The 12,455-nt window shown below is 42.9% G+C and overlaps 1 protein-coding gene across 6 annotated transcripts; it reads right to left on the bottom strand.

Moving 5' to 3' along the window:
- Nucleotides 1–4,591: 4,591 nt before the first annotated feature.
- Nucleotides 4,592–12,253, bottom strand: LOC147608536 (uncharacterized). 6 transcript variants are annotated; one of them, XM_086789097.1, is made up of 7 exons: nucleotides 12,115–12,253; nucleotides 11,884–12,014; nucleotides 6,787–7,071; nucleotides 6,328–6,553; nucleotides 5,761–6,131; nucleotides 5,414–5,639; nucleotides 4,592–5,280 (listed from the first exon to the last, which is right to left on the bottom strand). In XM_086789097.1, the coding sequence occupies exons 1-7, from the start codon at nucleotides 12,143–12,145 to the stop codon at nucleotides 5,168–5,170; spliced, it is 1,383 nt and encodes a 460-aa protein (XP_086645223.1). In that variant the 5' UTR covers nucleotides 12,146–12,253; the 3' UTR covers nucleotides 4,592–5,167. The 6 variants fall into 6 exon arrangements, with proteins under 6 accessions (XP_086645223.1, XP_086645222.1, XP_086645224.1 ...); XM_086789096.1 differs by lacking the exon at nucleotides 12,115–12,253 and having other exon boundaries at nucleotides 11,884–12,108; XM_086789098.1 differs by lacking the exon at nucleotides 12,115–12,253 and having other exon boundaries at nucleotides 6,787–7,082; nucleotides 11,884–12,067.
- Nucleotides 12,254–12,455: the final 202 nt, after the last annotated feature.

Genomic DNA, 12,455 nt, shown 5'->3' with positions numbered 1-12,455 from the left:
GTGTGCACAAAGATTGTCAATAAATACCTGAAGACACTTTTGCAAAGTCGTCCTTGAAGGCTGTGCACATCAATCGTTGGAAAGTTGCAGGGGCATTAGTGAGGCCAAAAGGCATAACCTTATAAGCATAGGTCTCCTACATTTTAAGGTCATCTTGTGTTGGTCCTCTACTGCAATGGATACTTGATTGTAGCCTAAAAACCCATCTAAGAAGTTGTAGGCTTCTTCACCTTGCTACCCGTTCTAATACATGCTTCGTATATGCTAATCTGGGAAAAACAATCCTTGAATTCTTTTAAGAGAGAAATGCCTCTTTTTCTTCAGCATAACAGTTAAGTCATTAGCAATGTAGACAAGTTTGGGATCCTCCCCTGGTTCTGCAATATCTACCTCCTTAACTTATGTTGGCCCATCGTAAGACCTGGACTGGCCATTCTCCTTCACTCTTTTGGCCGTCAATTGGACCACTTTCCACTCATCAATGGTGTAGGTTTTGAAATGATCCGGCATTGTGTGCACTAGCTCGCCGTCATCCTCATCCTCTTTTCGACCCATCACCTTCCTTGCCTCTTGCTCGGCTTCACCAGAGCCTTATTTCATTTTCTTCTTCCTGCGTTAGTGAGTTTAGGTGGATCAGGCTCTTGAAGAGTAGTTTTCTCTTCTCGTTTTCCTTCCAAGGTGATCTTACTCAACTCCTCACCCCAATTCTTAGAGAACTCATCGTGCACCTTAGTGACCTCGAGATATCATAGCCATTGGGCATCGATGGGTTTACTTCGTAATAGGGCATTCTTTCGAGCGATATACCTCTTTTGTTTCTACCACTTACTGAGGCATTGAGTGCTACTATTGCAATGATACGGTCCAAGCACTTCTTTGCTTGAGGCTTCATCCTCTATTTCCTCCTCCATGAGTTGCACATTTACCATGCGCACTAAGATTGTGGGAATCATTCCCTATTCAACATACTTTGTTTCTCTGGGAGGCATCACATCTATGGTGGAAAGTACATGCATCTAGTTTTCACTAAAGTCCAGAGGTGGAAGCGATGTGTGCATCTCGTACTCTTCCTTTTCCCATGAGTGTTCTTTACCTGGTTGGCAGATTTGTAAGGATGTGGTTTGTTCCGTTGTAACTAAATCATCTCCAAACAATTGTCCTTCCATGGGGTGTCCCTTCCAAATATGAAGATCAATCTTCAGAATTTGTGAATCTTTTCATATATACACTTGGTCTAATGCCTAAACATACACCACCTTGGCTTCCCTCATGTGAAGAGCCTGCCCAAGATAATATCATATGAATTTGGTTGGTGCAAAAAGTCCATTACAACAAATGCATGATGGTAATAAAATGAAAAGACCTAAAGCTTAACGTTTTTCAATAATCCCATTGACCTTGAGAATGTTCCACCTGCCATCTTAACTATTAGGTCTACCCTTTCTAACTCCGATTTTTCCCAGCTTTCTCAACATCTCTTCGTGATAATGCTCACACCCACACTTCCATCCAAAATAGCAAGTGCTTGGTACCCGTTATGGTGAGTTGTGGCGTTGTGTCATCGCTCTCATAATACCTCCCCAATTGGTTGACATGTATTTGGATGAATATGGGTTCTCCCCTTTCCTCAGGTACTTGGTTTTTCTCTACCAAAGGTGTTCAAGGCTCTCCTCTGTTGTGGTCATCGGGTTCATTCATCCTTCTACACCGAATCCTTAACATCTACCCACAATGTCAGTGTGTTGCATAGCAATGGTCCAAGCAGCATTTTAACAGTTATAGACAGTATTGCTAAGAGATTACCTATGTCTCTAGGTTCTCTAGCAAGTGAGGGCTCCTTCCACATGTTTGCCTCATATTGAATCATAGGAAATAAATGGATCAACAATTCTTGATTAACCTCTACAAACATTATTTCCATCAGATTACTATGAGCCGCTTCCTCGAACTCTTTTAGAATTAGAGTAGGTACATCCAACTTCCTTTCTTTTAGCAACTCATTCCGTGGATAAAATGTATCCCTAGCCTTGTTAGCCCTCAATTTGGCTTCATGGTTGCATCAACACTCATCTACAAGTGCCTTAGCTTATTTGAGCTTTCTTATTTCCTCCTCCACATTTGGATATTCTCCAACACCCTTGGGGGTCGCTGGTCTCTCCTTTGTTTGCACATCAGGCCTTGGCACTTGATCGTCTCCTTCCCTTGATTGGGTGGAACCACTGTCAATGGTATCTTCCTCGGATCCATACTGAATTACAACCAAGGTGTCACCCTTGCCCACCTTTTTCACTCTTCTCCTTCCCTTAGTCTTAGAGGTTGTAATACCTCCTGGGTTTTTCTGGTTGTCCGCCTATTTCACTTGTGCACGTGTGATGGTATTTACTGGCATCATATTTCTAGGTTGCACACTTATAGTCCTGATGGTGGCATGGTTAGATGTAGAAGCATTTCCATTGGCACGATATGGACAGTCCTTGATCAGATGATCAACACCACACTTAACACATGAAAGAGTCGGCATGTCGTTGGTCTACACTACTATCGGCTAAGTTTGACCAAAATTAGCCACATTTTTTAAAGGACACTCCACTACTCGATGAGGTCCATTACAATGAAAACACTCTATGGGTTTTCTTATCATAGTTGAGTTTATATATTTTCCCTTTCATTGTACCGTGGTTTAAAATACTAGTGCGAGCATGCTATTTTGTAAGACATAATACTCCGGTGTAATCTCAGTTGGTTCCTCGTAGTGGTCGTTATTCACTTCTACTTCGCGCATAGCTTTCCCATCTTCCAAGGGCTCTTCAATCAACACCTGGTTGATCTTGGTCTATGGTGGCTGTGGTGGTAGAAGAGGTAGCGGTGATGGCAACATGTTCTGCATCCTGAGCATTCCTCTCGGTAAATAGGACGCATTTGGTTGTCTTGCAACCACATTGGGTTGCATTGGTAGTGCTAGTAAAGCTAGTGGCACTCTCGGTAGTACTGGCAATTGTGCTTAAACCTAGGTCCTTGGGTATCTACACATGGCAGTATCGTGGTTCCCTAGTCTTTAACACAATGAGCACAATAGAGTAACTGCCTCGGTCTTACGTGAGTGCATTCAGTTCTCGTGTGATTTTGTCTACAGATTGAGCACCAAATGTCGAGAGTCCAATCCATATTCTTGGTGGACTTAGTTATGGTGGAAGTTCAGGAGCGGTGGAAGACTTACCGGTTATTGTTGGGGATGAGAGAGTACCCTTTGTGGAAGAAGTTGGTGTGGACAGAGGATAGGATTCAATGAACTCCCATCCTAGAGAATCAAGGTTACCTTAGCGCGAGAATAGCTGTGTTGTCAGCATTTCCATGCAAGTTACATTCTCATCCCTCCGAAATTCCCCTCGCCAATTGCTTACTAACACTAACTCCTCCTTAATCCCACCACCTACCACTAGGATACTTATCATTAAATATTATGTGCTAGTCTACTCATTCAAGTGCTCTAACTCCTCTAAAGATAATATCCAACCACAAAGATGACGAGAAAGAAAAACTACCAAAAACAAAATAAAGAGTACTGTTGGACACATACAAGAAAGTGAACTTATAAGAGCCCATAAAACTAGCTAGATACTTAATCACCAGTACTCCACTAACTTCTTTCCATGTTACTAACTCTCCTATCCTCTCATTCCTGAAGAGACGGAGAAAACCAACCCAATTCGACACTTCCCAACATCCCTCGACAACCTCTTATCGATCACCACGAGAACGCGATCGAGTTTAGGAAAGAGAGTATGTTAGCCACATATTGGTTAACACATTCCTACGACAACTATGTTCACACACTTATGTAATAGACGCCCCTATTATATTGTAAATCCCGTTATTTGATGACAAAAACGCCCTAAAAACACTCCCAAGTATTGAGCTTTAAAAGACAAACAAGAAGATCTCGGTTAGTTGGCCAAACCATAGAGAAAAGCTTTATAACTATCTTTTGGACGCCTCAAATCAATACTCCAAGTGGTCTAGTAAAAAAAGACTTAAAACTATAATAGCCAATTTCTCTTGTTTGTAACTCATTTTCCCATTTGTGTAATAAAAGTGGGATGTTCTCTCTATTTCTCTTACAACTCTAATCTAGCATGTGTGGTGTGCTTAAAATTAGGATATGAAAATAATTAATCCTAATCACTTATTCTCTTGTTGCTCACTTGCTTGAGAAATTAGGCTACTATCGCGATCGTCCTTTGCGGAGATCTCACACGATCTTTGTGAGAAAGGTTGCACCACCCGTTGGATTAACAATCACCTCTATGTGACGAGTGCGAGAGGATAGCGATGACGAACGGCCACGATGGAGCTCTTAAGCATTGCTTGAGCTTGACGGATCGATAACTTCCCACGACACGTTAGGGTGAGCTTAACATCATCCAAATTTTGGAGAGCACACAACACCAAGTATAGTGAACAGCTCTTATCAATTGCACTTGTTACGATAGGATAAGAACACCTACACCCTTATAACTTCCGGAGAACGACCCGTGCACAAGTTCACAAAAAATACACACTCACACAACAAATTAAGAGTGCAACAGACTGTAGAACTAACCACCTTTGCACATCACCCCTACAAATAGAGTTTACAAACATGGCTGCTGAGAGCCAATCTGGTATAGAGTGGAAACAACCAGTCGCACCTGTTGTGCTTCCATATCCTTCATGTAAAGCTGTTAGCAAGAAGAGCTCCCAACAAACCTCTTCCAAGAAAAAACAGTTTTAACTTAACCCAAATGATAACCAAACAATATGAACAAAACAAAAACCTAGGTGAATCATACAAAGCAACTTAAAACTCCCAAGTCTTCGAACACATCAAGCAACCCATCAGCTATGCACAAAAAACAGACTTTGAGAAACACATCGTCAAGAAACTCTATCCAAAAGGTTGGCTTCATACCTCCCAAAGCAAAACAAGCTCTCCACACGAACTTGATTCTAACGAGCTTAAATTTTATGTCCTTGCGCATGTAGAGACTGCACAGGGTCTTCACTACAGTTGGGACTCCAGGGAGTCCCTTGGTCCTCCTAAGCTTTTTGTTGCGCTTGGTTTCAGATTTTAACTTTGCAGAAGATGATCTCTTTGATGCTGAATGGCTACCATGTTGATTCACAGATTTTAACTTGGTTCCCGATTTTGACCGTGCAGAAGATCTCTTTGGTGCTGAATGGGTACACCATGTTGGCTCACAAAAGGGAGCTGATTTCCAGAAGCCTGCAAAGGAGACGCACCTGCATGCGCCCACATAAGGCATAGCTTGTTAGATGCAACCCTTCACAATGCTCTGGTATCTACTTATATCCTTACAAATTTGCAGAATTTATGCCAAATAAATTTGATGGTATACTCCTGCTAAACAAAAACCTGTATCTGGAAAAATTGCTATCAAAGCAGTCTTCGCAGCAGTTATCTCTGCTTCTTTCTTGCTTTTGCAAGTCTCTCCTTTATAGTGTATGCCAGCGATCTCTACCGTAGCACTGAATGATGGCGAATGTGTTTCACCTGACACCACTACTCTGTAGACTGGTAAAGGCACCTTGCATTTCTGAGCATAACCTTGTAGAAGATTCTTGCAAAGTCCAGACTCATGCTGCATGCGAAATTTCTCACTCAGATGTAACATTGGAAAAATATATTGTCCAAGAATACACATGATTACCCACACACAAACGTAGCACTCCACATGAGTTGAGAGGGGCACTAAAAAGCACCAGAGAGCTAGGAAAGGCTGTGCTTGTGTGTGATTTGGTTGCTAAAGCTGCCAATGCCAACTCTGCAGCTCCCTGCTCTCCTTTCTTCAGCTTCCCAAAGAATGCCAATGATTCATAGGTTTTATCTTGAACAGACACCGAAGCTTTGAATTGTGGCTCATGTGAAGGTCCCTCCAAAGTGATATCAGAAACTGGAGCTGGTCCATCTTTTTGAGCATATTCCTCCTTTTCAAAGTGGCAATAATTCAACTTTGCCTTTTTTTTGCGTTTATTGCCTGCTTGTGGACCTCTAAGCTTTTTCTTGTGCTTGTTTCCAGACTTTGACTTTGTATGGTGGCTCCCAGAAGGGAGCTGATTTTCAGAAGACACACCTGCATGCACCCACAGAAGGTGTAGATTGCTAATTGCAACCCTTCACAATGCTCTAGTATCTACTTACATCCTACCAAGTTTGCAGAATTTATGCCAAATAAATTTAATGATGTGTATGACTACTAACAGGGAGAACATTAGAGGGAGCATGCAGCTCTTGGACATGGTTCTAGAGAGATGGGGACAGACCGAAACCTGGATCTAAGAAAATTGCTATCAAAGCGGACTTCGCAGCCTTTCTCTCTGCTTCTTTCTTGGTTTTGCTAACCCCTCCTTTGTAGTGTACCCCAGCAATCTCTACCGTAGCTTTAAATGAAGGCGAATGTGTTTCACCCCATACCACTACACTGTAGACTGGCAAAGGCAGCTTGCATTTCTGAGCATAATCCTGTAGAAGATTCTTGCAAAGTCCAGACTCATGCTGCATGCAAATTTCAAAATTTCTTACTCTTATATACAAGCACACAGCTTTACTCAAAAATCCTAAAGCATGCTTTTTTCATTAAACATCACTCTATAACACTATTTCTATCAAATATCTCTATGTCAGAGCTTGGTCATATGCCTTCTAGCTTTTCTTGAACTTGCACTATTCAACAAGATGTACATTGGAAAAATATAATGTCCAAGAAAACAAATGAGACTCAGCATTACATGAGTTAAAAGCCAGGGACGAAAAGGAACCAGAGGGCCAGGAAAGGCTGTGCTTGTGTCCGATTTGGTTGCTAACGCCGCCAATGCCAACTCTGCAGCTACATGCTCTGCTTTCTTCAGCTTCCTAAAAAATGCTGGTGATTCATAGGTTTCACCTTGAACAGTTACTGAAGCTTTGAATTGTGGCTCATGTGATGGTCCCTCCTTTGTGATATTGTAAATTGGTGCTGGCAATCCAGCTTTCTGAGCATATTCCTGAAGCTGACTTTTGAACATTGGAAGCTCCTATGCAAACCCTGATGTAAGAAATGTTGATCGATCTCTCTCTCTCTCTCTCTCTCTCTCTCTCTCTCTCTCAAAGAAAGGCAAGGATGACCCCAGCAATAAATGACTGTTTACAGGGATGGCAGGGTCATTATTACAAAGCATCACCCCGACTAGGAGCATGGGGTCTATGAGACCATCATAGGACTAAATGTTAGAAGGGTGCATCTCAGTGTTATATTTGCTTTACCTATTTATTGGGTATTTAGCTATTTCTCCTATTTTTGGAAGCCGTGAGCAAGTCGGCCAGTTATGAGTAGTCGGCCAGCTCACTCCCTTCACTATAAAAGGCACCTCACATATTCACTTGATGTAGTTCAATCCCAAGCACAAGTTCAACACTTTCTTGCAGGCTATTGCCATTGTAAAGCTTCATGCTATTATAAAAGGTGATCTTGTCCACAAGCTCTCTCTCCTTTGCTCCCTCTTCTCTCTCTTGTTTTGTCTATGCTTCCGCCTGTGCATACTCCATCATGGTATCAATCGCTTAGGATCCTGGCTGCCCACATCTGTGATTCTGTTCCTTCTCTGCTGGCTACATTCCTGACTACTGAAGGCGGCTGTCTCTCCTTCTCAGTTGGCTGCGTTTCTGACTACTCAAGGTGGCTGTTTTCTCCTTCCATCTGCTGCGTTTTCTCGAGCACCAAACAGTGGCTGTGTTTTCTCTACATAGCTGTGTTTTCTTCTCCCCGTGCTCTTCTGCATCAGTGTTTCACTCCCCGGGCTGCCTTGTTGCTGCTGCTTTGTGCCAAGCATCATCGGCAAGCCTCTTGGTGCTGTTTTTTCAGCATTGATCACGGTGAAAGAGCTGTTTTGTCTGTTTTTACAGCGTGGACTGCAACGGAAGGTGTTTTCTCGCATCTGGTGAATCCCGACAAGCAGCCCCAACATCTCTACTTCTTCCCCGGCCTCCCCTCCCTCCGGTTGAGTGTTTTCGGTGAGTTTTGGAGGACTGTTTTGCTGCTGTGTACTTTGTTGCTGTGGATATGGCTCCCCCCTTACGAACAAGGATGACCTTAACACCCTTCTCTTGGAAGAAGAGTCCATCCTTGTTTCTCAGGGTAAGATGAAGGTGTCTCTTAACAATTTAGATCAAGCACTTTCTATAGTTCAGAAGAAAGGTCAGAGTCGTTGCTTCTATGTGGGAAGAGAGGACATCTGTCCAAGGATTGTTTGTCCAAGAAGAAGGACAAGACCAAGGGCAGGTCTTCATCTCAGAAGAAGAGTAAAGACACGACACATGACAGTGATACAGATACTTCCACTAACACATCTAGAGCTCCCAGGGCGCTTCCGGCTCGGGAGGACCAAGATGGTGTACTTCTCTAATATACATGCAGTTTTCCCCATGTGCTTTCAGCCAGAGGAGGCTTGTGGGCGGGAGAGGGGGCTGATTGCAACTCCACTTACTGGTGCATGGGAACCGTGATTCAAAGTTCCAAGGTCCACTTACTTGTGCATGGGAACCGTGATTCAAAGTTCCAAGCATTAGACATCTAGCAAGACATGGTTATCTTTGGTGTAGCAAAAATTATGAGCTGGATCTGTTCCGAGTTCATTGTTCGAGGCTTTTTGAATGTGATGTATTTTCCGTCCACTGTTGGGGATTATGGACGCGGTGTGTCCCGCGGCTCATCATCTATTCTTGGAGTTCCCTGCACACTTGTGTGACAATTCAGAACCAAGCAAAGTTCCTTGCTGTTCGTGGTGGCATTTTTTGTTTCGACGAAACAGGTTGGCAGATACTCTCTCCAAGGTGATTCCGATATCTGCAGTACTAGAGAGTCCATGGTTGCATCTTCATCAGCTTATCTTCTTCAGACTCTTGCACACTATGAGCTGCAGAGGGGGTGTTAAAATTGTGCATCTCAGTGTTATATTTGCTTTACCTATTTATTGGGTATTTTAGTTGTCTCCTATTTTTGGAAGTCGTGAGCAAGTCGGCCAGTTATGAGCAATCGGCCAAGTCACTCCCTTCACTATAAAAGGCACCTCACATATTCACTAGATGTAGTTCAATCCCAAGCACAAGTTCAACACTTTCTTGCTGGCTATTGCTATTATAAAAGGTGATCTTGTCCACAAGCTCTCCCCTTTGCTCCCTCTTCTCTCTCCTATTTAGTCTATGCTTCCGTCTGTGCATACTCCATCACTAACGATGGACAAGATGCCCACCTGGAATTGTAATGGTACATTTTGATTGGATCCTCGAGAGACTTTCCAAAGACATTCACTAGGAGTGACACTATCTTCTATACAAAGACACATCAGAGCCCACAGAGAGGGTTACCATAGCTAACCGGATATGAGTGGGAATCAATGCACCGAGGAAGACATGGCCATCCAGAGGGGTGTCGGAGTCAAAACTAGCCGCTTGCACGTCACACATACATCTGTACACAAAACTGCATGAGCACACGTGAGAAGCATCCTTGAGAGGGCAACAGTCATTTGTGCAGTTCTTTGCTGGTCGTTTACAGGTTGGTCCACAACAGGTTGTGTTTTGACTTCCTTTAGTCGCCTACAAGGTTCATACAATACACAACATCTTCTCTACCCTCTTGTTAGACTGGTTGATGCTAAGATATGGGCAGTTTATCAAGCTAGTTATCAGCTGGTTATTGAGCCAAATCAGATCCATCATCCTACAATGCTCGATTATTTCTAGAAGTCTCTGGCTTCTAGCTTGTGGAAGTCTTGGAGATCTAGTGTTAAGAAAACACCCTCATCTCTCATATTTGCAACATTCTGTAATCGAAAACATCATTCCGAAAGGGGGGTCGGCCCGTTCCAGCCTCAGCACTGTGCAGTATGAGTCGGTGTCCTACTCAAGCCACATATACACAAGATCCTTAGAGTTGTAAAAAAGGACAAGGAGACCCAATACACGTGGCTGCAACTACATTTTCCAAGGGACAGGCTTGCCGCTGGTCATTTTCCACTCGAGACGCACCATCCCAATTGGAAATCCATACATGCCTCTATTTGAGGTCATCATGGAGTATTCTAAATTAGACCACATTCTCTATATTTTAATGCAAGGACAGAGAGCCATCAGGTTCACTTACTAGATTTTGGAGACCCTTAGTCCCTCGAGATGCAGGCATGAAGAGGTCATCACATGACTTGGGGCACACCACAACTTTTCACAAATACTTCCTTGACATGGGAGCCACCCACAGACTCGATATATAATGGAATGGATAGATGGCCATCTTCAGGCCAGTCTTACTTTCTTCCCACATGGTGGAAGCTCTAGTACTGTGAATTATTTAACCGAACACCAATTTGGCACACACATCACTGATGCACATTTTGCAACAAGATAGGCATCCCTAGCCCACCAAGAGAAGCAATGTTTTCCATGCCCATTTCTAGGAACCCTACACCAAATGTTGGTTATTTGATTCCTTGGTACACTTAACAACGATGTATGGAGCCCACTTCTGGGACCAGATCTCAGTGAGGCAACCTAGACAAGCATAGAGAGACTCCAGTGATGATGCTCTCACATATGATCAAGAGTAAGCCATCTGTGCCGTATGAGATGGTGCTAGCTAAGTTTAAAGCCGTCCCTTTGGTCTCAATTTCAATCTTATGTATGTATGTATGTATGTATGTATGTATGTATGTATGTATATATATATATATAGATAAATCCAAGAACATGCCCAAATTCACCTTTTAGAAACGTGCATGTTATATACTCATGATAGTCAACCCACAAGACTATATAACTATCAACTCCATTATGCCTAGTATGGACTAGATACTACGACATCCCCACTAACGTCATCAATGCCCAATAGTGGGTGTAGAACTCTGTATCAAGATATGCTCTCACACGCACTCCACAGACACGCACACCACATAAGAGCATATATTCACACAAAGGCATTTGTATTGAGTTTCTGTTAAACCTCCGGAGATGCAGGGCAGACTCAGCCATAATGAAGCCTAGCACTAAGGCAAGTAGCAAATAGAAAGAATTAGTGCAGCAAATAAGTAGTTGATAGGACAAACACACCGCTAAAGATAGAAAGAATTAGCACAATATCAACTAGCCACAACTCGGACAAAAACTTCACAATGTGAAATCTGCATGTCCGCTAATACTACTGAATTATATATTACTTATATTTATCATGTATACACACTTGATACAATCTTTTAAACCATTACTTATATTCATCGTGTATACACACTTAATAGTAAGCACCTCTTGAGATTGACCTTTGAGTATACACGATACTCTCATGTGGTAAATTGGTTTGATGGACACAGCCTCCAAATGGACCGCCCTCCTCCCTTCTAGTACAACCTAGACTCTCCATTTTTGTACCTCTCAACAAGAGTTCAACCGCACACACTACCTAGTGCCTGTAGTTAACTATTTGGCAAATAAGCATCACGGAACAGCTTTTGCTTTGTAAATGGCACCATTTTCGAAAAGAACTTTGAGACAACAAGGACACGATTTGCAACTTTTGCGCACGGAAAACTGTTCAGGGTCAGCAAACTCTGCTTCCCAGATTTAGGGTAAGCTGCACAGAGGCAAGCTTCATATATCCTAGGTCTCCTGAACCCAAGACGAAGATTAGCAGGTTCACCTAAACCCTAAAATGCAAGGTAAAAATGAGACATTGATTTGCAGAGAAACTAACCTGTCATTAAATAAAGCAAACAACGGAAACGAGGTGCGCTGCAAGAGTTCAAGAAGTAGTCTCCATAGCCATCGAGACCTAATAAACACTGCGTAAAGAGAAAGTGTACCTGAGAGCGCCTCCCATCACTCAAACTAACAAGAAGCCCCTTTTCGGTCAGCAGAGTTGATGTAGCATTTCTAGCTGGAACCCAACAAAACCAGGTACTCGCTACCTCCAGTGCACGCTCCAATCGAAGGCCTGAACGCAGGAACCGAAAAGAATGCCCGCAAATTAAACGTACATATTTCATTAAACTAACGGTGCTGACATCCATTAATAATGAAACCAAAGGTTTTACCCAGAAATGTGGCTTTTGCAGTGAGCCACATGAACCAAGGGTAGGTCTTGCACTAGAGCCTTAAGGAACAAGAAAGAATCATCTGCCAATGGCTGGCCGACCATCGTCTCTCCGCTTGGAAGTGTAAGCCCTATAACTTCAGCGTCCTCCACTAGCTTATCCAGTCGAGATAAGATTGGATGTGTAAAGATTGCAAACAAGAGAGGGCTAAGTGGGCATCCTTGCCTGACCAATCTCGTCAAATGAATGGGCTCAGTCACCCCACCATTAATCATAAGCCTAGCCCACTGCATGTCGGCTAATAGTATAAATCAAAGAAGACATGCGAGGGCTAAATCCCA

This window comes from Cibotium barometz, chromosome 53 (assembly GCF_041138505.1).
Source record: "Cibotium barometz isolate CiBa-2024 chromosome 53, ASM4113850v1, whole genome shotgun sequence".
In the NCBI taxonomy this organism is placed as follows: domain Eukaryota; kingdom Viridiplantae; phylum Streptophyta; class Polypodiopsida; order Cyatheales; family Cibotiaceae; genus Cibotium; species Cibotium barometz.
The sequence above is the reverse complement of the archived record's forward strand: the minus strand, read 5'-3'. Positions and strand labels throughout refer to the sequence as shown.